This window comes from Phaseolus vulgaris, chromosome 6, assembly GCF_000499845.2.
Source record: "Phaseolus vulgaris cultivar G19833 chromosome 6, P. vulgaris v2.0, whole genome shotgun sequence".
Lineage (NCBI taxonomy): Eukaryota > Viridiplantae > Streptophyta > Magnoliopsida > Fabales > Fabaceae > Phaseolus > Phaseolus vulgaris.
Window position 1 is genome coordinate 30,662,892 of NC_023754.2, and position 24,330 is coordinate 30,687,221.

Sequence of the window (24,330 nt, forward strand, 5' to 3'; positions counted from 1 at the left end):
TAATGAAATAACAGAGTAAATAAAAAAACAAAATTTTACCATCTAGAATTATATTGGGACATATATTTCACATATATCATTATAAATTATACAAATTAAAATATTTTTCATCATATTTTCAACAAACAATTTGACGTAAAAATATCTATATAACAGTGTAAAATAATTTTATATTGACATGATCAACCTTTCATATATATGAGAAATTATTAATTTTATAATAATTTCCTAAAGGCCATATTAATAATTACATGTCATTGACAATGAAATTATTTTATAAAATAATTATTTGAAGAGTTATATCACAGCTCACATGCAATTATATTCGTATAAATTACAACAAATGTTCATCATTCAATATCTTCCCATTATGTCATATTTTACCTATATAGATAAAAATCAATGGTAATGTATACCTTTCAAACTATACTATAATATGAATTATTTAACCATTTTGTTATGCTTATTTGTTTGGTATCACATCAAGAAACTCAAAAATAGAAATATATATTAAAATACTACATTATCTAGCATAATTAATGGTTAAAGGAAAACTGAAGAGAACAAGAGAAAAAAATAAGATAGTTATCTACAAACGTGATGAATATACCTACAATAATAAACACATTGATTACACAAAAAAACAAAATAACTATCTCAAACAAGAAGTGACAAACAAATTACAATAATGATCAACAACAAATTACATATATAAATTATATTTCAACTCTAGACTTATATATATATATATATATAATATTTACACTAAAAAAATTATTAAATAAAAATTAATTTTAGAAACTAAAATAATTAGTCACTATGTTAACTATATTAGGTACTATTTTAGAGACTAAAAAATTATTGGTATATAAAGTGGTTTCTATTATTAATAAAAATTGATAAAATTATTTTTAAATTAGTTTCTAAATTAGTTGCCAAGGTTTTATCTACTAATATTTATAGACTAATTTAAAATATAAAGTAGTTAGTAGTAAAAACCTTTGTAAGTAATGGTTAAATATCAATTTAAAAATTACTTTATAAAGAAAATACTTTATATATCAGTAATTTTTTTAGTTATCTCTAATTTAATCTATATTTATTTTTTGTCTTTAAATTTAATTATTATTTAATAATTTTCTTGTAATATTAATTACGTAATAAAACTTAACCATATGTTGTTTGCAAGGTAATAGACAATGTTACCAACCAATTTCTATTAAACATATTAATAAGACGTTACCAATACATAATTCACTAAATGAAAAAAAAAAGATAAAATAAAACTCAATAGTTTTCAATTTTAATAAAATTTAACAAGAATCATCATAATATACTATAAAATTATAATTTAAGGTCATATAGATCAAAATAACTTTTTATATAAAATTATTAATGATGTAATATTGAATGTAACTTTATATTGATATAATTTGATCCTTTTATTTTCAGCTATTTAAAAATAAAGGTTGAAATTACATTAAAGTTAAAAATAATAGATTAAACTAAGATCAAACCAAACTGACAATGAATTTGTTGATTTGTATTATAATTTAAAAGTTATACTTATGTTTTTTAATTTGTTATAATATTTAAATTAGTTCAGATAATATTATTATGTTCTTTTCTATTGTAATTAAGATGTTGTTCGTTTTAAAGTTTAAAATTCTATTACAAATTTATTTATAAAATACATATTTATAAGTTATGGAAGAAAGATATATATAAACTGTCTTTAATCTTAATTCATAAAATAGAATTTTTTGAAATTATCGAACACATTTAATATTTTTATCATTATCATTGTTTTAATGATATGTTTGTTTGTATTATTGTTCTAAAACTGGATTAAGAAAAAGGTTATTAATGGACAACAAAACAAGTGTCACCAAAATCTCTATCTTTGAATTAACGAAGTCCTCTTTGCTTTAAGAAAAGAAAAATGCACCAACCATATCCTTATGGAATGTGAGTTATGGCACACTTTTTTGGTTATCTTTTTGGTTTCTAATTGCAAGATTCTAGATTATCACACCTCCTTTGCTTCCTTTGTTCTTATCTCTAAATTAGTGGACACAATTTTTTTCTTGCTTTTTAAGTTGGTAACTTATCTTCTTCATTTACACAGCCATGCTAATTAATTGTAAAATTAGATGCTATGGTTTAACCTCTTCAAATTAGAAAATTGATGACTATAATTAAAATATTTATAGATAAAAACAATGTTTTTTTATTTTTGAATGAAATCATTAACAGTGTAAAATAATAGCTTACTCTAAACACGTGTTGATGTTGTAATATTTGAAGTAAGTGCAACGTACAATCAAATATTAGTCACCAATCACTAGAGGCATCGAAATAAAAAGAAATGATACCAAAAACAACTTTAATGAAATAAATGATAAATTATTGAAACTTATGGCAGTGAAACATTTCAGGTGCAGTGTCAAAAGTAAACCATTTATTAAAATATTAAGATGGGAGTGATATTTAAATAAGAGATTAATTAAATTAAGATTTGAGTAGTTTTGTTGATGAAAGAAGAAGAAGAAAAGTTAGTTTTGAGAAAACGCGTTTTGATGGTGCATTAAAAAACATAAATATGCATGATGATGATGATGGTGAGGAAGTGGAAAGTGTTGTTTGGGTGTGAGAATTAGAACGTGCACATATAATTAGTCTCATTGGTGAAGAGACCAATAACATGATTCTCCACTCCTCAATGCCCCCACGTGCCTCTTCCTACCTTCTTCCTCACTTAAACTAACCACATTCATTCTCCACTCAAATATTCTTCTCAATCACACACCTCTAAACAGGATTAATCAAACCACAAATTACAAATTATTACCTTATAATTTGTATCAATAGTTAATTCATCATATAATTAGATAAATTGATTACATTAATTGTACGGTTATTCAGTATTTTTAAATTTTGGTTTAAATCGATCGATAAGATCAACATCGACATTAGCGACAATCAGTTCACAATAATTATATAAATTATCACATATCCCAAAATATCAAGTACGTAATCATCTAATCCTAAATACTGAATGTCGAGTGCTAATCTGACTTGAGCTTTAAAGTACCTTTTGCAAGTATCATCTGAGTTCGAACGGAACAAGTGAGGAAGAGGAATGAAAGAGCGAGAAGGTGAGAGTTCGACTAAGAGAAATGATGAAGTGGAAACAGACCGACAAAAAAGTGTTTGAATAGTTCTCGTTCGAGAACATTAATAAAAAATAAAATAAATACACAATAAATAAAATAATATACTAATTAATAATGTATACGGAAAATATGTCATTAAATGCTTGTAGTTGTGGTAGTAGAAGCCAACTCAAAAAAAAATAAAAAATCATAACCAAATAGTAGCAGGTATTGAAAATTTGGAATAAGATAATAACATTTAACAGCTAGCATTTTGAGGAAAGAATCTGGAGTGCAGATTTGTGAAGAACGGGATTGGTTTTTATAGAAATGAATTGAAAAATATAGTAAAAAAAGAAATGGTGGTAGTTATTTATTTTGATATAATTTAGTGTGTGATAATGATGAGGATAATAATATGGTGGTAACATAATATTCGGTTGGCTTTATGCTGGTACACTCTTTATCTTTCTCTTTCACCTTTGCTTCTCCTCAACGTTCGGTAGCCTAAAAGTTAGCCCTATTAAAAAAAAAATTGAAAGAAAAAGGGTGAAACTTTACATTTACAAGTATAGGTAGAGGTAGATTACAGTTAAGAGAGGGAAGTGGGTTTAATGGGGTTTTCTAGAGAGAGAGAGAAAAGGGTGTGATGACCAACAATCCCATGAACCCTTTGGTCTCTTATTCTTATTCTTCTTGTTGAGTTGTGCTGTGTAGAGATAGAGAGAGAGAGAGAGAGGGTGTGGTGGTGATTCCAGATGCTTTGGAAATGGGGAAAAATGAGCAACAGCATGTGCAAGAAGAAGGGCTGAGTGGTGGGAGTGAGGTTGAGGCTCCACTCTGGTGGCTCCTTCTTCGACCCTTCAGTTTCAAGTGTCTGTTCCTTCTCCTACTCAGTTTGTCGGCTTTGATTTCTTCACTCTTCTGGGTTCTTCCTAGGCACACCGTTACTTATAGTTTTGATGCAAGAGATGTGATTAAGCAAAAGGGTCAGTCTCAATCGCCTTTTCTTTCTTTCTCAACAATTGTCTTCTTGGTGGTTTTGGGTCTTATGGCATATGGGAACTTTTGAATTTTTTGCATTTAGGTTGTTTGATATTTTGACTGTCAATTTTTTAGTATTACAGTGATTGGAAATTTTATCTTTTTGATCGTGTATTTGATATCAGTCATCTTGGGGGTGCTACTGAGTGGTTATCGGGAATTCGGGTTTTGAAGTAATTGGGCTTTGGTTATGATTTTGTTCTCAAAATTCGATTTTGTGGTGTTTTGAGTGAACTACTGCAGAGTTTCTTCTTTATCTGTTCAATGAGGAATTATATCTATTCATGTAGATGTGCAGTGGTTAGTTTGAGTATGGTGTTTGTTATCAGTTTAGTTGATGTTCTGGAAATACAAATGTAGGGATTTTTTGTATAGATTTTTAGGAAAAGTTGCGTGAACAAAAATTATTTGATGCAGTACATGCCAAGAGGAACCGCAAGAATATATCATTAATGTTCTGTATAATTAATGCATTTGATTTTGGCATCTGACATGCTTATCTGCTTTTGTCTGTTTGATTGTGTGTGCACAATTGTCTTGGATTTAACTTTGGTATGGGCTAATGTGATACCCATGAATTTGGTGAAAGTTTGTATATGTATTGCTTATATTGGCTCAAGAATTTAAAATGCTGATTGCTACGAGTTACTCTATGTAAGAGTATTAAAAAAATGTTTGTAAAATTAGTTTACACGGAACTAAACATTGGAGTAAATTTGTTGAGAATTTGTAAATTTATTGTTTGAATGAAGTTCTAAATTATCAGTAAGTGGTTGACTTATTGTTGACCCTTAACAAGTGCTGGTGGACTCATTAGCAAGACCCTTACTAGAACATTCTATTTGGTTGATATAAGCAGTTTCTCTTCTTCCCTTCAGATGATCATATAGACAACTCGTGATACCTTTTGTATTTCAATTCTTTTTATATAATAAAAACTTGTTAGTAGTTACAATTCTTGTTTATGGGTAATTATGTATATTGATCTTGAAAGTTGTAGTCAGCTGCTCACTGCTATAACATAGCCTAACAATGCTTCGTCACGGAGTATTACATTTTAGTTTCCTGAGATTTTTATAACCTGTTGGAGAATATTAGGATGTTCTTAGGAATCCTGGAATACTGTGCGTTTCAAAGATTTTAACAACAGCAACAAACAAAAACCTTACCTCACTAAGATTTGAACATGGATGGAAAACATGATCCACTCAAGTCAAAGAACTGTGCTTCTTTGATGGCCTAGCATTGTGTGACTACCTTCAATATGAGTAAATTATTTAGGTTGCAGATTGCAAATCTGTACTGGTGAAAACCAAAGTCCTTTTATTGTTCATATCCTTTGTTTTGTGCAATATGTGATCTGCACAACTGTCCCTAGTAAGTTTGTGTATTGATCTCTTTTTCTGTTATTCTTCTAAGATCAATCTTCTGCATTGTAGACTGTATCTCTGTTAAAATTCTTATGACATTACTGAGTTTATTGATGATTTGTTTTCCTTGAAAATACTTCCAGCTGCTGTTCAGACATCCTTCAGACTGGAAAAACCGGTTTCACAGCTTATTCCATATGTTAAAACGTTAGAATATGATATATATGGTGAAATAGCTCTACCAAATACAAAGGTTTCTTTCTACCATGATTCTGTTATTATATCCTCAGTTTTTCCTAGGATTCTGTTTGGGCATACAAAGGGACTTATGAGCAATTTTATCTTAACAGGTGGCTATCCTGTCCATGCACCAAAGTATTACACCTAACTGTACTGATGTGGTGTTTGGTGTTCTCTCTGATCCAATGAATGGTTCAATAAATCCAGTGTCCCTGAGTGTGCTCAGGTCATCTTTGATTGAACTGTTTCTCAAGCAATCTAACCTGACTTTGACACAATCAATATTTGGGAATGAATCAATATTTGAAATCTTGAAGTTTCCTGGAGGATTAACTGTAATACCACTGCAGTCTGCTTACATTTGGCAGATGCCTGAGGTTCTGTTTAATTTTACTCTTAACAATTCAATATCTGAAGTATTGGAGAATTTTGATGACTTCAAGGATGAACTGAAGTTTGGATTGCATCTAAACTCTGACGAGGTACAGTCCCCTAATCTCATTCACTTGTTATTTTCAAGGGTTTCAGTTTGATTTATAAATGGCACTCTCTTAAAACTCTAAAGCTGTAATCTTTTTCAGATTTCTGTCAGACTCAACTTGAATCTAATGACAAAAAGACATTGGTCCCTTTACTATGTCATATGGATCATTTTTCCCCTCAATAATTTTTTGCTTGAATTTAATTCCCAACTGTTCAATTGTTACAATGAAGTTCTTTTGCCAATATTACACTCATTTAAACTCTCAAATTCTCATTTTCTTCTCAAAGTTTATATTAACTGAACCAATTAAACTATTTTAAACTTCTTCCATTCAAAATCCACCACTCAAAGCATCTTATTTTACCTAAAATTAGAAAATCCCAATTTTCCTTATCTTCAAAACCATAGTCTTACGTCATGCAGAGTTTTAATTGAATATGACTTATGAACCATTAAAATTTCAGTGAATTTTTCTAAACCCTCAATTATTTTAGTAGAAATTAAGATTTTGAAGGTTTTATTGAGAGAATATGATGGAAGAACTTAATTGTGGGACGTTTTGAAAAACTTGAGGATTCAATTTGAGCAAAAAAATCGTGAGGCCTAAATCACACATTAGTCATAGTAGAGGACCAAAAATGTAATTATAACTTTTTTTCCCTGTGAGCAGCAATTCACTGAAATCTTTATGGAAGGAGAAAGAAATATGTCCAATTTTTAACATAGAGAACAAAGGCAGCAGAAATTTATTCCATAAGAATTGTTCATTATTATTATTACTATTAGCACTTTTTTGCTCAAACATAACAAATTCTATATAGGTTTTACTGGGATGGGAAAACTTATGGCTATGGCCCTGTTGGTCATAAATGAAAATTTAAGTTTACCTGTTTTAGTCCTTGGAATTCAGAAAAATCATCTTGTATTATTGCCTTTTTTGTTATTTACATTTTATTGATATCCAATTTGTACTTTTTCATTCTTTGCACAATCAAAGAAGCATAGTCCAAAATGAATCTAATGAGAATGATGTTTTTGTCTCGTGTTGTAATTGAGGTATGGAAATTTCACTGGTGATGCAGAAAAGTCAATCCATTGAATCTACCTTATCCTAAATCCTATTTGAGTCCACTCTCAGTTGCTAATATAAGCATCTACACATATTGTTCGCATTGCACTGATATCTAACACCATGTGACTTTTTTTGGCAGAATGTGTACGTGCAAATAACAAATGAAAATGGCTCAACGATAGCTCCTCCAGTAGTAGTCCAGGCTTCAGTCATGCCAGGCTTTGGTAGCCTCTTGCCCCAAAGATTAAGACAATTAGCTCAAACAATAACAGGCTCTGCTGGCAAAAATCTTGGCCTTGATAACTCAGTTTTTGGCAGAGTTAAAGAAGTCAGACTATCTTCTTTCTTGAAGAAAAAACTTCATTCTTCCTCACCTTCTCCTTCTCCTTCTCCTGCTCCATCCCCACAGTTAACTGATCACTCTGAGCCATCAACTTCACCACATCCTGCTAGTCCCAACACTCCAATATCACCACCAACTGCTGAGCAACCTCCTTGTTTTGACTGTGAAGTATCTTCACCTGCACCCTCTATTATGCCTGAGCATCCTCCTGATCCTTGTCCATATAGTGGCTTCGTGCATCATCCCATCTCTTCACCAAAATCATTTTCCCCTGATTATTCACCTTCTGCTGCTCCTACCTCAAATTATTACAGCCACACCACTGAGGAAGCTTCTGATCTGTCCCATGGATCCATGCTTCGGCAGGATGTAGAAACATCTAAAAAAGTGGTGTCTCAGTTACTTGCTCCATCCTCTATATGTGAGTGTATCTGATCACGTGGACTCACCTTTGTTTCTCATACTTGGCTATATGAAACTTGGAACTGATAAGATTTGCATAATGCTGACAACATATTATTTAAGCATTCTTTTAAAAGTTTTTGTTCTACTTTGTGGAGCCACCAATCTTTTTGGTACTAGCATGGTTACTCAGTATTTCTTTTACACATCATCACCTTACATGCATGTCAAGTAGAAAGTAGTTGTAGTTTATATCACCTTTAAAATCACCAGTTGCTGTATCAGATGACTCGGATTTTTTTATACACAATAAACTAATTGAATTATGGTCTTCTCTTGATTTGCTGTATCTTCTTAAAACTTTGTTTTTACTTTTCCCTTTTTCTTTATTCTGTGCAGCTTCAGCAGGTGGTGATTTCCGTGGGAAAATCTTGCTAATGGGATTTTGTATGCTGTTGCTTTATTTTGTTTTTCTCAACGACACATTTGATGATGTGGATGTTGCCTGATGAAGGATCCTGGAGACATGCAAGGAACAATGATGCTTTGCAAGTTTTGTTCAGATAATAGAAGAAGGAAGAAGCTTCCGTTCAATTTTAATTTGCCTTAATTTTACTTCAAGCATGCAACCACCATGTAAAGCTCCGGTGGGTAAAGGGTCAAAGCCAGAAAATTGGCAGGCCTCTCATCTAGTACTACTACATATTCTATGAAGCATGAAATTGATCCCAAAGGGGTCAACTAACAAACAGCGTGATCAAGAGCAAAATTGGCTTTCAGATGTCAGAAGAACCAGCCCTTGTATTCAATCAAGTGTATGATAAGCAAAGAAATGTGGGTTCTTTGAGCATCTGAATCTGTAAAACATCTACAGTAATATCTAGCAAAGAGATAAATTAGTCACACTTGTATAGCTCTATGCTCCCCACCTTCTCTCTGCTTTTGAAAGAAAATAAGAATTCAAATTCATCCATGAAGAAACACCATCACTGTGCTCTGTAGTCGAGACAGAACTTTTACTCTAAAAAAAGTGGTCAAAGGTAATGGTAAGAGAAAAGTAACAGTTAATTGCATGTGTTCTTAAAGGATTATCGGGAATTATAGTGTCAAGAAAAATTGTAAAGAGATGCCGTACCTAGATTTCGATTTGAAGTATGAGAAGTGAAAGAGAGAAAGAAAAAAACATTTTCATCGATAATCATGGTTATCGTTTAATCTCCTAAAGGAAATCAATTATCAATTTTTAGAAAATTGATAAAAAAATAATTAGTTATTAAATTGACTAAATTAAATACTATTTAAAAAATTAAAAAAAATTATTAATTTTTATTATCAAATTTAAAATTTAAATAATTAATAATTAAAATCTTATAATTAATTAAATATTTATATCAATAATATAAATAAATTTAAAAATTAATAATTTTTTAATCTTTAAAATATAACGTAACAATTAATTATTTATCTTTAAAATTATTTTTATTTAATAATTTTTTTAAGTAGTATATCACAAACTAACCAATATTGCCAAAGAATAATAAAAAAATACATTGATTATTCACATTGTCGCACAAGTTTGATTCCTAATGGATTGTTTGGAATATTATAATTTAGTTAAAATGAAATTTCAGTTTTTCTGTCTAAACTTTTTTGTTTCAATTGGGTCATTAGATGTAAAAAGTCTTATTTTGGTCCATTAGTAAGTATGATCTTTTCGATAATTTACTACACTAACTTAATCAATTTAATGATACATAGTTTAGTAGACATTTTCAGTCATCAAATCAAAGTAAAACTCAACAAATTGAAGTAAAACTAGAACTCTACATGAGAGAACAAAAGTTAACCAAACAGGCCATAATTAGGAGGCAGTATGCGATCTCTTTCTAACTAGTCCAACAAAATCATTCCAAGAACACCAAAAAAAACTAGAACATTGTACTTAACAGTTACCAACAAAATCAGGTCATTAACAATTCTCTAAAAAAGACATATCTGGGTTCTCGCCATTTGGAAACTCTAGAATTGCTTAAAAAAGCTTGATTCCCAACTCTTGCCAGTTAACTACTGCTTGATTGCAATTCCTTCAAGAAGGCCATCAGCCCTGAAGTTAGCTGTGAAGAGTCTTGGATCAATAGGTCCTGGAAGATTGAATGAAAGTGTGAATGGCCCAGGTGGGCATAACCTCCGAAGTTTCATATGAAAAACACGTGATTGTTTCTTTATAGTTCTTCCACCATTTACCACCCCAGTGATCAGAACCCTCCCATTAGTTTCAACATCACAATTGAACTGACCTGTTACAAAGTGAAATGATATAATCCATCAAATAAATAATCAAGAAAGAATCTTTATGAAAAACATGAGTGCAGGTTAGGGAGTTATGAATTTATCATTAGATGAAGATTGATGGATTTTTCTGAAAAAGGAACCACTTGACAATAATGAATAGATAGCAGATTCTAATCGAAGCCACTTGCAATTGAAAATTGTCTTACACTTCTGCTGCCAACCCAATATTAAAAGATGTCACAGCATTGAAGTTCATATTCTTACTTATTAAAGGTTTTTCTACACACAAACAAGTTACCATCACCAACATTAAAATCCCTTTTGTTCTATCATACTTCTAACCACATCAAGCTCAATTTTACTTCTTCTTTCAACAATTCTATTGACTTGAGGAGTATATTATGTTTATTACCTCATGCACTATGTCATTCTTTTAATCATAGTTCTCAAACAATTTTAATCGAATACTCTCCTCCTCGATCAGTTTTCTTAGACCTATAATTGCTTTTCCACTTTGTATTTCAGTGATAAATTTTTGAATCTCAGTCATAAATGTTCGCAGTCCAGTTTGGTTTGATTTCTTATAGATAATTCCCAGAACCAAAAGCAGTTTGAGTTAAATTTAATATAAAATCAGAACCAAACCAAACTAACAGTACACGTTCTGCATTATTTTTTATGATTGATGTTATATTCATAATTATAGTTAAAAACCTATTCTAAGTAAAATACAATCAAACACTTATGAAAAACTTTCAGGTTTTTCTTATTCTCATTTTTCATTAAAATAATCTTCAGAAATGTTTACTTAAACAGACCCTTAAAAAACAGAAAAATTGGAATAAACAAAAAGAGAGGAACTTACTCAAATCTTTTTGTACCCCAGCTAAGGAAACTCGGAATAGATATGCCCTTGCACCAATACCAAGATCCACCATACCAACAGATGGACCAAATTTTCCTTTTCTGGCTGTCCCTGTCAAAACAAGAGAGCAATCCTGATTCTCGACTCCAGCATCAGGAACAGATAGAAGGGGCATGAATGTTGGCCCGTCAGATTTGCATGTGTTCTTGGAAGAATCAACCTTCACATTTTGTTTTGTAGGAAAAATAGGGCAAAACTCTGGTATTGGCAGTGTGTCATCAATATCCTTTCTCTTGTGTCCTTGTTGAATTTTTCCTGATTGACATTTCCCATTTTGACTACTCTCTGGCCCTATGTTCACACAGTTGTCACCATCTTTATTTTTCAAATATTCACTAAGGTTTAACTTGAGAGTGCTGACACGAGTTAAAGACTTGAATCTATTTAAATCCTCCTCTTTGATGCATGTCATAGGAGGATCATCAATTACAACAATCCCTCTCACAATTCTGAAGCTATCAGGGTACCATTTCTGCTCATGAAGATCCAAAGGAAAAAAACTGGTGAACTGCTTGTCATCCAGCGTAAAATCAGAAGAGGGCAAAAATAATTTTCCTTTTAGATACATATGGAACATACTGAGATCCAAGACAAGTTCAGGAGAAGAATATCTGAGAAGATTGTAATACAATCTCTCCAAAAAAGAAATGGTAACATATGAAGGTCCCAAATCACTCAATGTGTAGGGTGGGGATCCAACCATTAGTCTTTGGGTAACAGAAAATCTTGGATTATGAGACATGACATCAGGTCCCAAATAAGTACTGATCATGAAATCAACGAGAAACTTCTTATCACTGTCAGTTGCTACTGGGTTAACACTGGCGGACCTTCTCTTGTAAATAAGATTTCCTTTTGAATCCATGAGTGCCCAGATTCACATTCAAGCTCACCTGAAAGAGCAAAAAAGAGAATTTACAACAATACACAATATTTATTTAAAATTATATGTATAGTTTGCAATTTCTAATAAGATAATAAAAATTCAGGTCAAACAAATACATATCTCTGTTTTGTATGAATAGATTCAAAATATCTTACTTTTTAGCCAATCCTTTTGAAGACTATTATAAAAGCCTAGTCACACTAGAGGGTCTTCTAATGTTGGTCCTCTTAATGGCATTCTCAAGGCACATAACTTTGAGAGTCTTATCCAGTTATTGGATTTTGTGAAGAGGATAATGATCTTTTTAGAAGAGAGATTTAGGGTTTTGTGAGAGAGTAAGATAAAAAGTTTCAGTTTTGAGTTTGCTATGAGGTTTCTTCTCAGTACACTCAGTCACAGTAATACCGCTGTGAGGCCTATAACTAACAGCAATCTTCAACAAACCCTAATCTTCAAATGCAAAAAAAAAACTTCAAACAAACCCTAATCATCAAATGCAAAAAAAAAAAACTTTAAAAATAAGAACTAAGACATAGAAGTGTCAAAAGCTTACAAGTAGACGAAGCAGGTTTTCGTGCGCCGCGCAACGCGGAATGAATCTTGGACTTGTATATATACAGATTTTATACCATATTACGTGTATACCTAAATTATAAATAATTAATATATTAAATACAAATATCTATTTTTAAGAAAGTAGCAATTTGTTTACTATATATAAATATATCAATTATAGGGATATTGGAATTGTGCATATACTTATAATTATAACTTTTGTTCAATCTTAAACTTCTTATTGAATTTTATTAATTTTTATACTTATTAAAACATAAGTAACAACAATCATTACAAATACTTGGTTGTTGGTATAATACATAGTACATTTATTATCTAAGTGCATGTTTAACTCCAAGTATTTTTAAAAGGAGAGTATACTTAACAAATATTGTCTATCTTTTATTCACACTACACCTTTTTGAAAAAAAAATATGACTCTAAAAACATTTATCCTAAAGTATCCTAAATACTTTATATTTTTTAAATTTTATTTCAAAGAAAAATTATCATAACAAAATATTATAATGAAATATTAAAAGAAATATTTTATTGAAAGATATACCTATACTCTAATTTAACCCTTTGTATGTATTCTAACTTAGGGTTGAAATAATGAGTTACAAGAAATTAAATACTTGTGTACAAATTTGTATAACTAATAAATGTGAACAAATTTGTATAACTAATTAAAACATTTACAACATAAACAAATCATAACAATTTCCAGTAACAAGTGGGATTGTAGTTGTGACTTTTATATAAGAAATAATTTTAATTAAGAAAATCATTTAGATTTATAAATTAATAGTAAACTTTTATATAGAAAACTATAAAAATTAAAAACTTTCACAGTAACTTTCTCTTTCTTCTATTCAATTCATCCCTTATTCATACATACCAATACTAAAAAACAGAAAAAAGAACTTCATCATCCACTCAACCGGTTTCACCTGCACCTGCACCGCTGCGGCGCCACGACGGCGTCAACCACACCTCAAATTCCCATGCAATGCATGTACCCCTTTCAAGTTCAAACCTTCCGCAACCTTCTCAAAACTTGTATAGCCCAAAGAGATCTGATTACAGGCAAAACCCTCCATGCCCTTTACTTCAAGTGTCTCATCCCACCCTCCACCTACCTCTCCAATCACTTCACCCTCCTCTACTCCAAATGTGGTTCCCTCCACAGTGCCCAAATCTCCTTCCACCTCACTCAACACCCCAATGTTTTCTCTTACAACACCCTCATCAATGCTTATGCTAAACACTCCCTTGTTCACCTTGCCCACCAGCTGTTTGATGAAACTCCCCAACCAGACTTGGTCTCTTACAACACCCTGATAGCGGCCTATGCTGATAGGGGTGAGTGTGGGCCAGTGTTGAGGCTCTTTGAGGAAGTTAGAGAGCTCGGATTGGGCCTTGACGGGTTCACGCTGTCTGGCGTGATCACCGCCTGTGGTGATGATGTTGTATTGCTTCGGCAGCTGCACTGCTTTGTGGTGATGTGTGGGTATGATTGTTATGCTTCGGTGAATAATGCACTGCTCGCTTGTTATAGTAGGAAGGGGTTTTTTAATGAGGGGAAGAGGGTGTTTAGGGAGATGGGGGAGGGTGGGGTCAGGGATGAGGTTTCGTGGAATGCAATGATTGTGGCATGTGGGCAGCACCGGGAGGGGGTGGAGGCGGTGGAATTGTTTATTGAGATGGTTAGGAAGGATTTGAAGGTTGATATGTTTACCATGGCCAGTGTTTTGACTGCATTTACCTGTGTTAAGGATTTGGTTGGGGGTATGCAGTTTCATGGAATGATGGTTAAGACTGGGTTCAATGGGAATTCACATGTTGGGAGTGGGTTGATTGATTTGTATTCTAAGTGTGCTGCTGGCATGGTGGAATGTAGGAAGGTGTTTGAGGAGATTCATGCACCTGATTTGGTTCTTTGGAACACGATGATATCTGGGTTTTCACAGTATGAAGACTTGTCTGAAGATGGCCTTTGGTGTTTCAAGGAGATGCAGCGCAAGGATTTTCGTCCGGATGATTGTAGTTTTGTGTGTGTGACTAGTGTTTGTTCTAATTTGTCATCCCCTTCTGTGGGAAAACAGGTTCATGCATTGGCTATAAAATCAGACATTTCTTATAATCGCATTTCAGTGAATAATGCTCTTGTAGCTATGTATTCCAGATGTGGGAATGTTCATGATGCAAGAAAGGTGTTTGATACAATGAGAGAACATAACACGGTGTCTTTGAACTCAATGATAGCAGGCTATGCACAGCATGGTGTTGAAGTTGAATCGCTCAGGCTTTTTGAACTGATGCTGCAGAAAGATATTGCTCCTAACAGCATAACCTTCATATCTGTTCTTTCTGCATGTGCACACACAGGAAAAGTTGAAGAGGGTCAGAAATATTTTAATATGATGAAAGAAAAGTTTGGGATTGAACCAGAAGAAGAACATTTTTCCTGCATGATAGATCTTTTGGGTCGGGCTGGCAAACTCAGGGAGGCTGAGAGGATTATTGAAACAATGCCATTTAATCCTGGTTCTATTGAATGGGCTTCTTTGCTTGGTGCGTGTAAGAAGCATGGAAATGTGGACCTAGCAGTGAAAGCAGCCAATGAGTTCCTCCGGCTGGAACCTTATAATGCTGCTCCATATGTAATGCTTTCAAATATGTATGCCAGTGCTTCCAGATGGGACGAGGCTGCAAACATTAAAAGGATGATGAGGGGAAGAGGAGTGAAGAAGAAACCGGGTTGTAGTTGGATAGAGATAGATAAGAAGGTGCATGTCTTTGTGGCTGAAGACACTTCACATCCAATGATAAAAGAGATTCATGTGTACATGGAGAAATTGTTAAGGAAAATGAAGGAAGCAGGGTATGTACCAGATATAAGATGGGCATTGGTGAAAAGTGAAGAGCTAGAGAGAAATGAGAAAGAAAGAAGGTTATTAAATCACAGTGAGAAGCTGGCAGTTGCATTTGGCCTGATCTCCACTGAAGAAGGAGTACCTATATTGATTGTGAAGAACCTAAGAATTTGTGGTGATTGTCACAATGCCATCAAACATATTTCAGCCATCACTGGCAGGGAAATCACTGTTAGAGATACTCACAGATTTCATTGCTTTAAGGAAGGACAATGTTCCTGCAGGGACTATTGGTGATGAAAAACAATCAATATTTCTTTTTTAGTGGGAAAAGGTTATACTACTACCTTACTAATTACACACCTGAGTCAAGTTTGGGTAAACACCTATTTAGCAAACAAGGATATTGACACATATACTGGATACGACACTGATATAAACACGTGTAATCTCCAAAATGTAGAATATGGAGATATGAATTTATATATTATATTGTCGCAACTGTGGACACGGGAGGAGAACCAAACAATTAATTTGGAAATACAGAGAGATGGCACCATCACCATTATTTATTGCAGAAAAAATAATAATTGCAGAGATAAAATAAACTGTAAGAATCTGCTAGATCCACTGAAACTTTTCATAGTGGGACCAAATGAATTTAAAGAATAATAATTTACCCAGAAATTTAAGATCTAGCAATCTCGAATAAAACAAACTTCAAATAATAAATTCAAACTCACCAAAAGGTGTCTGATGTTAACATGCAACATGCAGAAAGGAATATATGTGGCAAGTCTTCAAAGTTTTCCTTTGTCAATGAGACTATTTATCTGTTGACATACAGAACACACAAATTGTTTGACATTTGGGGATTGTTTGGCTTGCTGTGTTAACTGATGTTGGGACCTTTTTACTTGTGATTCTCAATAGCATGTTAATTTTACAAGAGAAACTAAAATTTGCAAAAAAATCTACAAGTTCTAAATATGGTACCTTCTTGAAAGATTTGACCATGAGTCTACTTGACAATAAAAATAACAACATTGTGAACCAAGGTGAAGATGTTGCACCATTGAAGTTCGGCAGCAGATTTTCTGGACAAGTGCACATCAGAATTTCACTGCTACTTGGAGATAAGTGAGGAGGTTTGGTATCAGCCAGCCGGAATCAAGCGTCTACCAGGTATTTTGTATCTTGATAAACAGGTTTATATATCCATGTATTTGTTTTGGGCACTTTTATATTGTATTGGCTTATCTTATAGATTTTTGGGCAGTTGAATAAGAACTTTTGTACAAGCCAACTCACACTCTCATTAAGATTAGTTAGGTGTTGAAGGAATTCCTCTTTATTATATTTTGTTGTTGGATTGAATCGGAACCTTTTGGGTGGGAGACCACTAACCTCTCATTTTTGTGTGGTGTATATGAATTGGAGCAAAGTCAAAGACTCTAAGACATTTAGAACATGTATTCAAATTCTTAGTAGCAAATTCCCCAAAATAATAATTTGCCTTTGGTTGCAAGTTGTGCAATATAAAATATGTACAAACAATTAGTGAATAGAAAACCATCTTATCAAATTCATATAAATCTGCAAAACAAAAAGATCAGCAAGTAAAACTAGAAAAAGTAACATAAAGAACCTAAAATGATGTACACACTCCTAGAGTTTAGAGGCTTAAACTTAATAGAACATTCAAGGGAATATACTAATACTCACAACATTGGAAGCAAGGAGAATATTGTCCAACCATTTCCAAATCCACTTTCATGTTCTCTCCCATTAAAGAAAGAGAAACTAGTTGAACATGTAGAAGTCAAATCACCAGTTGCAGATGATGAAGGTAATTCATCTCTTTCAGATGAAGCCACATGTGACTTAAAAAACAAGTTACTTAAAGGAGCAAGGTTTTTTTTTTCATGATACCGGACAAATGAGTCAGGGATTCTAACAAAACATGAAAATAATACTCCTCATCGCCAAATTCATACAATAATAAGGTGAAACTGACTAAATAGACAACACAATGAATTTGACTTGGTTAAAACCATTCGTATACACACAAAAATACAATACAAAAGGAAGATCGAGAAACCACAAGACAAAGCCTGATATACTGCAATAGAGCAAGTTCACTTTCATAACTATCGATAATAAAAACACATCCAATCCTACCATTCTCTTCACACTTCACTAGAGACATCAACTTTCCCTTATTCAGTTACCACTACTCAACTACTTATGTTGTCTAGTTCTCTTTTTTCATCTTTAGAATTTAATAATGCTTCACTTACATAAAGATTTACTTTACAGTATGTTTGCTGATAAAATAAATACATTTTACAAGCAAATAATGTCCAGCAGAAAATCAAAGCAACCTAAAAAATGTGTAGGGTTATAATGTTATGTGCATTAATAATCTTTTTTTTTATCATATACCATATCAGACACAAGAATCTTATAAATATTTATTAGGTATGTGCAGTGTGGTGGGTTCTTAAATGCATACCACAAATTATATAACTGATTTTTTTTTTCTTTCTAAACCAAATGGCTTTTCTGGTTTGGCTACATTTTCTTTGCCTTTTATTTTGTATCCGCACACAATGAAATCAATAATTTGCACCTTAAAATGCCCCAAAGCAAGACTACTGAAAATTAGCAGAGAAATTACCGCAAACATTCATATTGAAAGAAAATGTATATAGATTAAGAGAGAGTAAAGAATAAATAAAAATCAGGAAACTAGTGAAGATCAATGTTTTTTCAATATAACTTGTGGGCAGTTGCACCAGAAACAGCTTTCAAGATCTTCTGTATTAATTCCATCCTTGAAAATGAGGTGCTCGGCACCATTAATTACCTGCTTAAAATTAACCAACTGCCATAATTCTGATATGATAAACCAGGTTTCAGTTCCAGAGATCTCACTCTATAATGAACAATGATCGCCACCAAGACCTACCTGCAGGTTCCTAACACCTTGGTCAGCCTTTAAACTTGCAACTTAAAGGTATCAAGAAATTTTTATATGATCTAACATTACGTAGCTTATGTGTCACACTGAAATTACTAGAACTGCCTAATCTTGAGTCATGTAATAATTTATTGTACGACAAAATACCTTTTTAGCTGCATGATGATGATTAGTTATGAGACATAGGAATACCTACATTTCTAAAGATGGTGTGATTGCTAATTCTGAAATTTTCTCCATGGTTCAACTAAAGATGTGGTCTTGAATTTCAGCCAAAGTATCTCTAGTGGATTTCTCCTTCTCTGATTGGTGTCTAGAATCCCTAATATGTATTCTTTCGATTAGAAATTCTAGCTGAATTTTAGGTGGGTCGGGCTGGTTTTGACGGGTGCTAGCTAGTTTATGTGGTGGTTTTCCGGGGTTGGTTTTTAGCTAGCAATGTGTGCGGTTTTGTGTAAGTAGTAGGCATCTTTTCATGAGTTTTGTTTGCTTGGAGAGTTTGTTTTCCTGGGATCACATTTATTTATTTTTTAATTTCTTGTTGATAAAAAAAATATGGTGAAAAAAAAAAGCAAAAATTATGATTTTGGCATTACCTTCACGACCACGAAGACGATTTTCATGGAAATCAAAGTAGGAGCGTGTCCAATCTAGGACTGAACGGATAGGCGAGAATGAAAACAAGTGGTTCCAAACCCAGCTCAAGCTGTTTGAGATCTCCTCAAACGCAAAACTCAGGTCATTCTCATCTCTTTGGAAACTGTAATTAGCATCAGGAGTAACCACACCTGATATTGTAAGGAAGTTAGAGGATAAGAGTTTCAGATAACTCTTTTGTAACAGGGTTGAAGTATATCTCAAATAACTCTTATTTATTCATTCGTTTTTTAGTGATAAAAAAAAACACACCTTGCAGCTCGTAGCGGCACACAGGGCAAGTGTTGTGCATGCGCAGCCAAGGGATGATGCAGTCAGAATGGTAGAAATGCTTGCATGGCAACTCTCTGGCTTCCATCTCAACCTCAAACTCATCTTTGCAAACAGGGCAATTGGGGTCACTTGCCAAATGGGCTTGTGTCAGTTTCACCACTGGCAATGCAGAAATGGCAGAAGATGCTGCTGGAGGTGGCCTTGTTCTATTACTGTTCTCAATCACCCCATTAATGAAGTCATCATCTAATGTATTCTCAAAAAGGGTGTCAATGTCAGAGGTCTGAGGAACCAAGTTTTCTGGTGAAGAAATACAAAAATGATAATTTTACAACTTTTACAATTATATACAAACTCTCGTGATGTGAAAACAAATATATATAATAAAATATAAGTTTAGAATTAAATGATATAAAAAAATATTAAAATACTAACATGTTATTACCTGAAAAAATAGGCCTATCTGCACGAGTTGGCCTTGGAAAACGAAGTGTAATCCAAGCATGGTGATCTGAACCATGTTCATTCTCTGTTTCCCATTGTGTGGTTGTGTTGAAATGGTTGTTGTTCTGCCTCCTTAGAGGTGGATCAAGAACAAGGGCCAAGCTATCCAAAAGCTGAGTAGCTGGTGAAGGTTGCAGGTTATTTGGCACGTTCATGAGAAGCCTTGGCCTTGAGATATCAAGCTCATAACGCAGATGGTGGAAGCAATAGGGGCATATGGAACCATCACTGTTTGTGAAGGGTAACCTCACGGTTCTTTGGCAATATAGGCACCAGAAATAGTGAAAAGTTCTGGTTCTTCTAACCCCATTCACAACAACACGAGAACGACCTGTTAGAGACATGGATTGTGTCTGTGTTGGGGTGAAAAGGTTGGTGTGTTTTGAGGAAGAAGCGAGGTTTTTATGACAGAAGAAGGTGGAAGTATTATATGGTTTTGATATGAAAAAGGGGTGCGTGATGAAGAGGAATGGCCTAGGATTGGAGGCACAAGAAAAGGATTCCTTTGCTTTTGTTGCCATTGATATCTGCTTTGGTTAATGTCATGCACTCCTGCTTGCTTTTCTTGCTAAACTGTTTCTCCCTTGCACAAGGCAAAGGATGCTTGAATCATAATTGCAAGTTTTACATAGAGGACTTTTTTTCTTTGTAGGTTTGTATATCACTAATGATACATTCACAATCTACTCTATTATATTGACAATCTGCTCTATTATATAGCCTCTGATTCATGATATGAAGAAAATTTATTTTTGTCGCTTCATGCAAAAAAAAATTAGAATTTAAAAAAAAATAAGAAAATTAGAATTTTAGAAAAAAAATAAGGTTATAGATCGGTACAAGTTGTCAATATATTATTTCTTTTCGTTTTGTCAATATATTACTTCTCTTCTTTGATACAATATTCTTTCTTCATGGATGTTTAGTAGCAAGCCTAGATTAGATGCAAAATAATAAGGAAGTATTTGATTTAACTTGTTTTAGTTTTTTAAGTGTTTTTTTTAAGAAATTTTTTGATGAAATAAAATTTTAGATGGGGTTTTAGAAGTTTTTTTAAGTTTTATTCTTCACACTAAATTAATCTAAAGATGTAAGAATATACAAATAGTAGTTATTTTGATCTTATTGATTTGATAATTATATGAGAACTTTATTGGTAAAAAATAACATTTTATATCAAATAACTTTACTTTTAACTTTAAAAACTTTTGTTTTATCTTTAGTTTTAAAGTTGTCTTTTAAACTTAAAAAAGTATAAAAAAAAAACCTTAACTTAATTACTTCTGTTGAGTGGTTCATTTGTATAGAGGAGGGAATTGGGAGAAACAAAATAAAACAAATAATTAAAGTAAAATAGGTGGATTAATATAATCAAGAAAATAATAAAATATGTTGATTTATTTTTAATTGTTAAATATTAAAAGGTGAAGAATAAAGAATAATTATTTACCTTATTTAAACCTATACAATCCTATCTTCAAATGCATTTAAAACCAAGTTATTAGAATAAAAGGCTGCTCAAGTATGGAAGAGATTGAAATATATATATATATATATATATATATTATTTTATTTTTATTATTTTATTTTTATTATTTTATTATTATTATTTATTTATTTATTTTGTTTAAAAATATATAATATTAAGAATTTAAGATTTGACTGTAGACTTATTAAGTTTCCAAGGCTTTCAATGAACTGTGCCCAGTAAACGTATGTTTAATGGAGAATTTATTTTTTCATCCTCGTTTTTAGTATAAATACGAAAAACTCCATTTTATTGTTTTTTTATAAGAAAAAAGCTTTTAGAATGTAAAATTTGAATTTTTTTATTAAATATTATTTTTTAATTGCTCAATTTGTCATTTTTTATTTAAAATATAAATTTTCGGATTATATAATTTTAAAGTCATTTTTTTCTAAAAAAAAGTATAATGTAAATTTCTTCTACTTTTATATATAATATATATATATATTAATCTAATAAAATTCTTATCAATTAAGTTATATAATGTCTTGCTAGAAAATTCACCAAATTTAGAAGATTTCAAATATAGGTATTTTCTTTACACACCTCTATGGGGTGTAAAAAACAAAAACTACATATTTGTATTTGATCTTGTTAACAATAATAAAAACGTGAGATTCATTATAATTTTAGTTAATATTATGATTTTTATGTGTGTGAGATTGGTTCAACGGAAAAAATAAGATGAACAATTAATATATAATGAAGAAAAATTATAAATTTATTGTTTTAAGATTTTGAATTAATAGTGATGTCGTAGTCATGACTTATTAGACATAAGTGGATGAAAAATCCTAACTAAATTTTTAAATAATAATATAATAAAAAATATTAAAGAAAATTGTATGTAAAATAAATATGAAGGGTAATAGATTTTAATTTACGAAGTTTATTGAATATTTGGTATGTGGATAAAAATGGTTCAATTTAGATAAATGTAATAGTTGGATTTAATTTCATTATACTTTACAATATCTTTTAAGATCTAGTAATTATTAACCTACAAAAACATTTTAATATCAATCTTAATCTCAGTGAGAGAAAGGTTTTTTTTATTTATTTCATTATAAATCAATTATTGAATTACTGCAATGAAGTTTTTTTCTATAAGAAAAAAAGGGTTTTAATGATACCCACTTCCTTTTACTCTATCTAAGAATATGAAAGAGTCTCATGTGTTCACTTCATATTACAATAAAATCAATTTTTCAAAATTTTAATTGAATAAAGAAAATTACGTGATTAGATTATCAAAACAAGTATGAAGTATAATATGCCGATAAAAAAAGTATGAAGTATAATAGATAAACAATAGCAAACCTTAATTAATAACAAAAAAATATTATATGATAATAGATTTAATTGCATTAAATTTCAATAAATAGATAGTTTTTTTTTATACGTACTCATTAAAAAAATATTTTAATGAATAATCACTAAAAAAAATTATCTGTAAAAAATAATAAATTATTAGAATATTTCAAAGATACTTCAACATTTATACAAACATGAGTCTAAAGTTACTCACACGACAAATATTAAAGCAAAACAATAATCTAAAGCTATCAGTATCTGACCTAATACTTTTTTCTGATAGATTTCATGCAAATCAACCGTTATAAACTTCAATCAGAATAAAAAAAAAAAACTAAAACTATTAGTATCGACCTAATACTTTTTTTATAGATTTCATGTAAATCAACCGTTACGAACTTCAATCAGAATAATAAAAAAAAAAACTAGTTAGATGAAATTTCCAATAAATTCACCATTATATATTCAATTGTACTATATTGAAGATTTTTATACAATTTATTATCCCATTTTTTAAAATTTTCTGATTTCTATTTCCTCACAATTTCCTTATAATTGCTATTCACATGCATCAACTTTGTCTAGAGTTTCGTGCCTCCTGGGAAATGAGAAAAAAATAGAAAATTTAAACACTCACACAAATTCTTTATGTTTTTTCTTTAAATTTGATTAAAATAGGTAACTTAAGTCTTCACAAAATATGTTTTATGTATTATTCTTATGTAGAAAAACTTAAATCATCAAATTTGAAATAGTTGTAAGTCAAAACAAAAATCTTTTCTATCATTTTCTATATGTTCGTCAATGCTTATAGTTTTTGTGCAATTTAATCTCTCAATCAATTCCTTTAACAACTAATCAAAATCAAAATTACAAAACAAAAGAGCACAATTAAAATTAAAAATATTTAAGTGAATAAATATAAAATAGTTAAAAAATATATGTAGATGCTCTCCGTATAAATTTCATGTTTTCCAATAGTGAAAGGAATTCCATGATTTTGTCTAATATATAGTGTGCAATAAAGCCATTGAGGAGATTCATAAAATAATACAATGAAAAAAATTAATAATAAAAATACTATTTATGATTTTTTTTCTTTAAAAGATATGTAGGAGATTGAGAAAAATAAAATAAAATAAATTATTCATAGTCTCATCTTCTAAACTATATAAAACTATTCAATATACAAAATATTTTTAATTAAGACAGATAAGTTTTTTAAACTACTTTTAAATATATATGTAAAGCAACAAAAAATTAAGTTTAATAATCTTTATTTCTGAATATTATTACCTATTTTAACCATGATTTTTTTTATTCTTGTAATAAATATCACTTAAGTTATATAATTAAAAACTTAAAAATGATTATTTAATTAAAACTATTAAACATCAAATATAAATATAAAAATTAATAGATAA

The 24,330-nt window shown here is 31.2% G+C and overlaps 4 protein-coding genes across 6 annotated transcripts; 2 read left to right on the plus strand and 2 right to left on the minus strand.

Annotated features, from left to right (window-relative positions):
- The first annotated feature begins 3,548 nt into the window (after window positions 1-3,548).
- LOC137832858 (uncharacterized) lies at window positions 3,549-9,091 on the plus strand. The gene is made up of 5 exons (XM_068641223.1): window positions 3,549-4,144; window positions 5,713-5,822; window positions 5,920-6,291; window positions 7,505-8,129; window positions 8,510-9,091. The coding sequence occupies exons 1-5, from the start codon at window positions 3,925-3,927 to the stop codon at window positions 8,617-8,619; spliced, it is 1,437 nt and encodes a 478-aa protein (XP_068497324.1). The 5' UTR covers window positions 3,549-3,924; the 3' UTR covers window positions 8,620-9,091.
- Window positions 9,092-9,952: 861 nt separating this feature from the next.
- On the minus strand, window positions 9,953-12,893 carry LOC137832859 (increased DNA methylation 3). Of its 2 annotated transcripts, none has more exons than XM_068641224.1 (3): window positions 12,767-12,893; window positions 11,268-12,220; window positions 9,953-10,407 (listed from the first exon to the last, which is right to left on the minus strand). In XM_068641224.1, the coding sequence occupies exons 2-3, from the start codon at window positions 12,190-12,192 to the stop codon at window positions 10,175-10,177; spliced, it is 1,158 nt and encodes a 385-aa protein (XP_068497325.1). In that variant the 5' UTR covers window positions 12,193-12,220; window positions 12,767-12,893; the 3' UTR covers window positions 9,953-10,174. The 2 variants fall into 2 exon arrangements, with proteins under 2 accessions (XP_068497325.1, XP_068497326.1); XM_068641225.1 differs by lacking the exon at window positions 12,767-12,893 and adding an exon at window positions 12,369-12,727.
- Window positions 12,894-13,775: 882 nt separating this feature from the next.
- Window positions 13,776-16,137, plus strand: LOC137832860 (pentatricopeptide repeat-containing protein At3g49710-like). Its single transcript, XM_068641226.1, has one exon. It carries the CDS (start codon window positions 13,776-13,778, stop codon window positions 15,942-15,944), a length of 2,169 nt encoding a protein of 722 aa, XP_068497327.1. The 3' UTR covers window positions 15,945-16,137.
- A 2,341-nt stretch (window positions 16,138-18,478) lies between these two features.
- Window positions 18,479-20,701, minus strand: LOC137832861 (E3 ubiquitin-protein ligase RZF1). 2 transcript variants are annotated; one of them, XM_068641228.1, is made up of 4 exons: window positions 20,006-20,701; window positions 19,540-19,806; window positions 19,227-19,418; window positions 18,479-18,618 (listed from the first exon to the last, which is right to left on the minus strand). In XM_068641228.1, exons 1-4 carry the CDS (start codon window positions 20,583-20,585, stop codon window positions 18,581-18,583), a joined length of 1,077 nt encoding a protein of 358 aa, XP_068497329.1. In that variant the 5' UTR covers window positions 20,586-20,701; the 3' UTR covers window positions 18,479-18,580. The 2 variants fall into 2 exon arrangements, with proteins under 2 accessions (XP_068497329.1, XP_068497328.1); XM_068641227.1 differs by having other exon boundaries at window positions 19,540-19,860; window positions 20,006-20,698.
- Between the last annotated feature and the right edge of the window lie 3,629 nt (window positions 20,702-24,330).

Bases quoted from the DNA above. Each gene is read 5' to 3' on its own strand.
- LOC137832858 (XM_068641223.1), top strand. From the start codon at position 3,925: ATGGGGAAAAATGAGCAACAGCATGTGCAAGAAGAAGGGCTGAGTGGT. The intron at 6,292-7,504 runs GTACAGTCCCCT...TTTTTTTGGCAG, and splicing joins TGCATCTAAACTCTGACGAG to AATGTGTACGTGCAAATAAC. The intron at 8,130-8,509 runs GTGAGTGTATCT...TATTCTGTGCAG, and splicing joins ACTTGCTCCATCCTCTATAT to CTTCAGCAGGTGGTGATTTC.
- LOC137832859 (XM_068641224.1), bottom strand. From the start codon at position 12,192: ATGGATTCAAAAGGAAATCTTATTTACAAGAGAAGGTCCGCCAGTGTT. The intron at 10,408-11,267 runs GTAAGTTCCTCT...ACTTTGTAACAG, and splicing joins TGGGGTACAAAAAGATTTGA to GTCAGTTCAATTGTGATGTT.
- LOC137832860 (XM_068641226.1), top strand. From the start codon at position 13,776: ATGCAATGCATGTACCCCTTTCAAGTTCAAACCTTCCGCAACCTTCTC.
- LOC137832861 (XM_068641227.1), bottom strand. From the start codon at position 20,585: ATGGCAACAAAAGCAAAGGAATCCTTTTCTTGTGCCTCCAATCCTAGG. The intron at 19,861-20,005 runs GTAATAACATGT...TTTCTTCACCAG, and splicing joins AGATAGGCCTATTTTTTCAG to AAAACTTGGTTCCTCAGACC. The intron at 18,619-19,226 runs GTAATGCCAAAA...AGGAACCTGCAG, and splicing joins TCGTCTTCGTGGTCGTGAAG to GTAGGTCTTGGTGGCGATCA.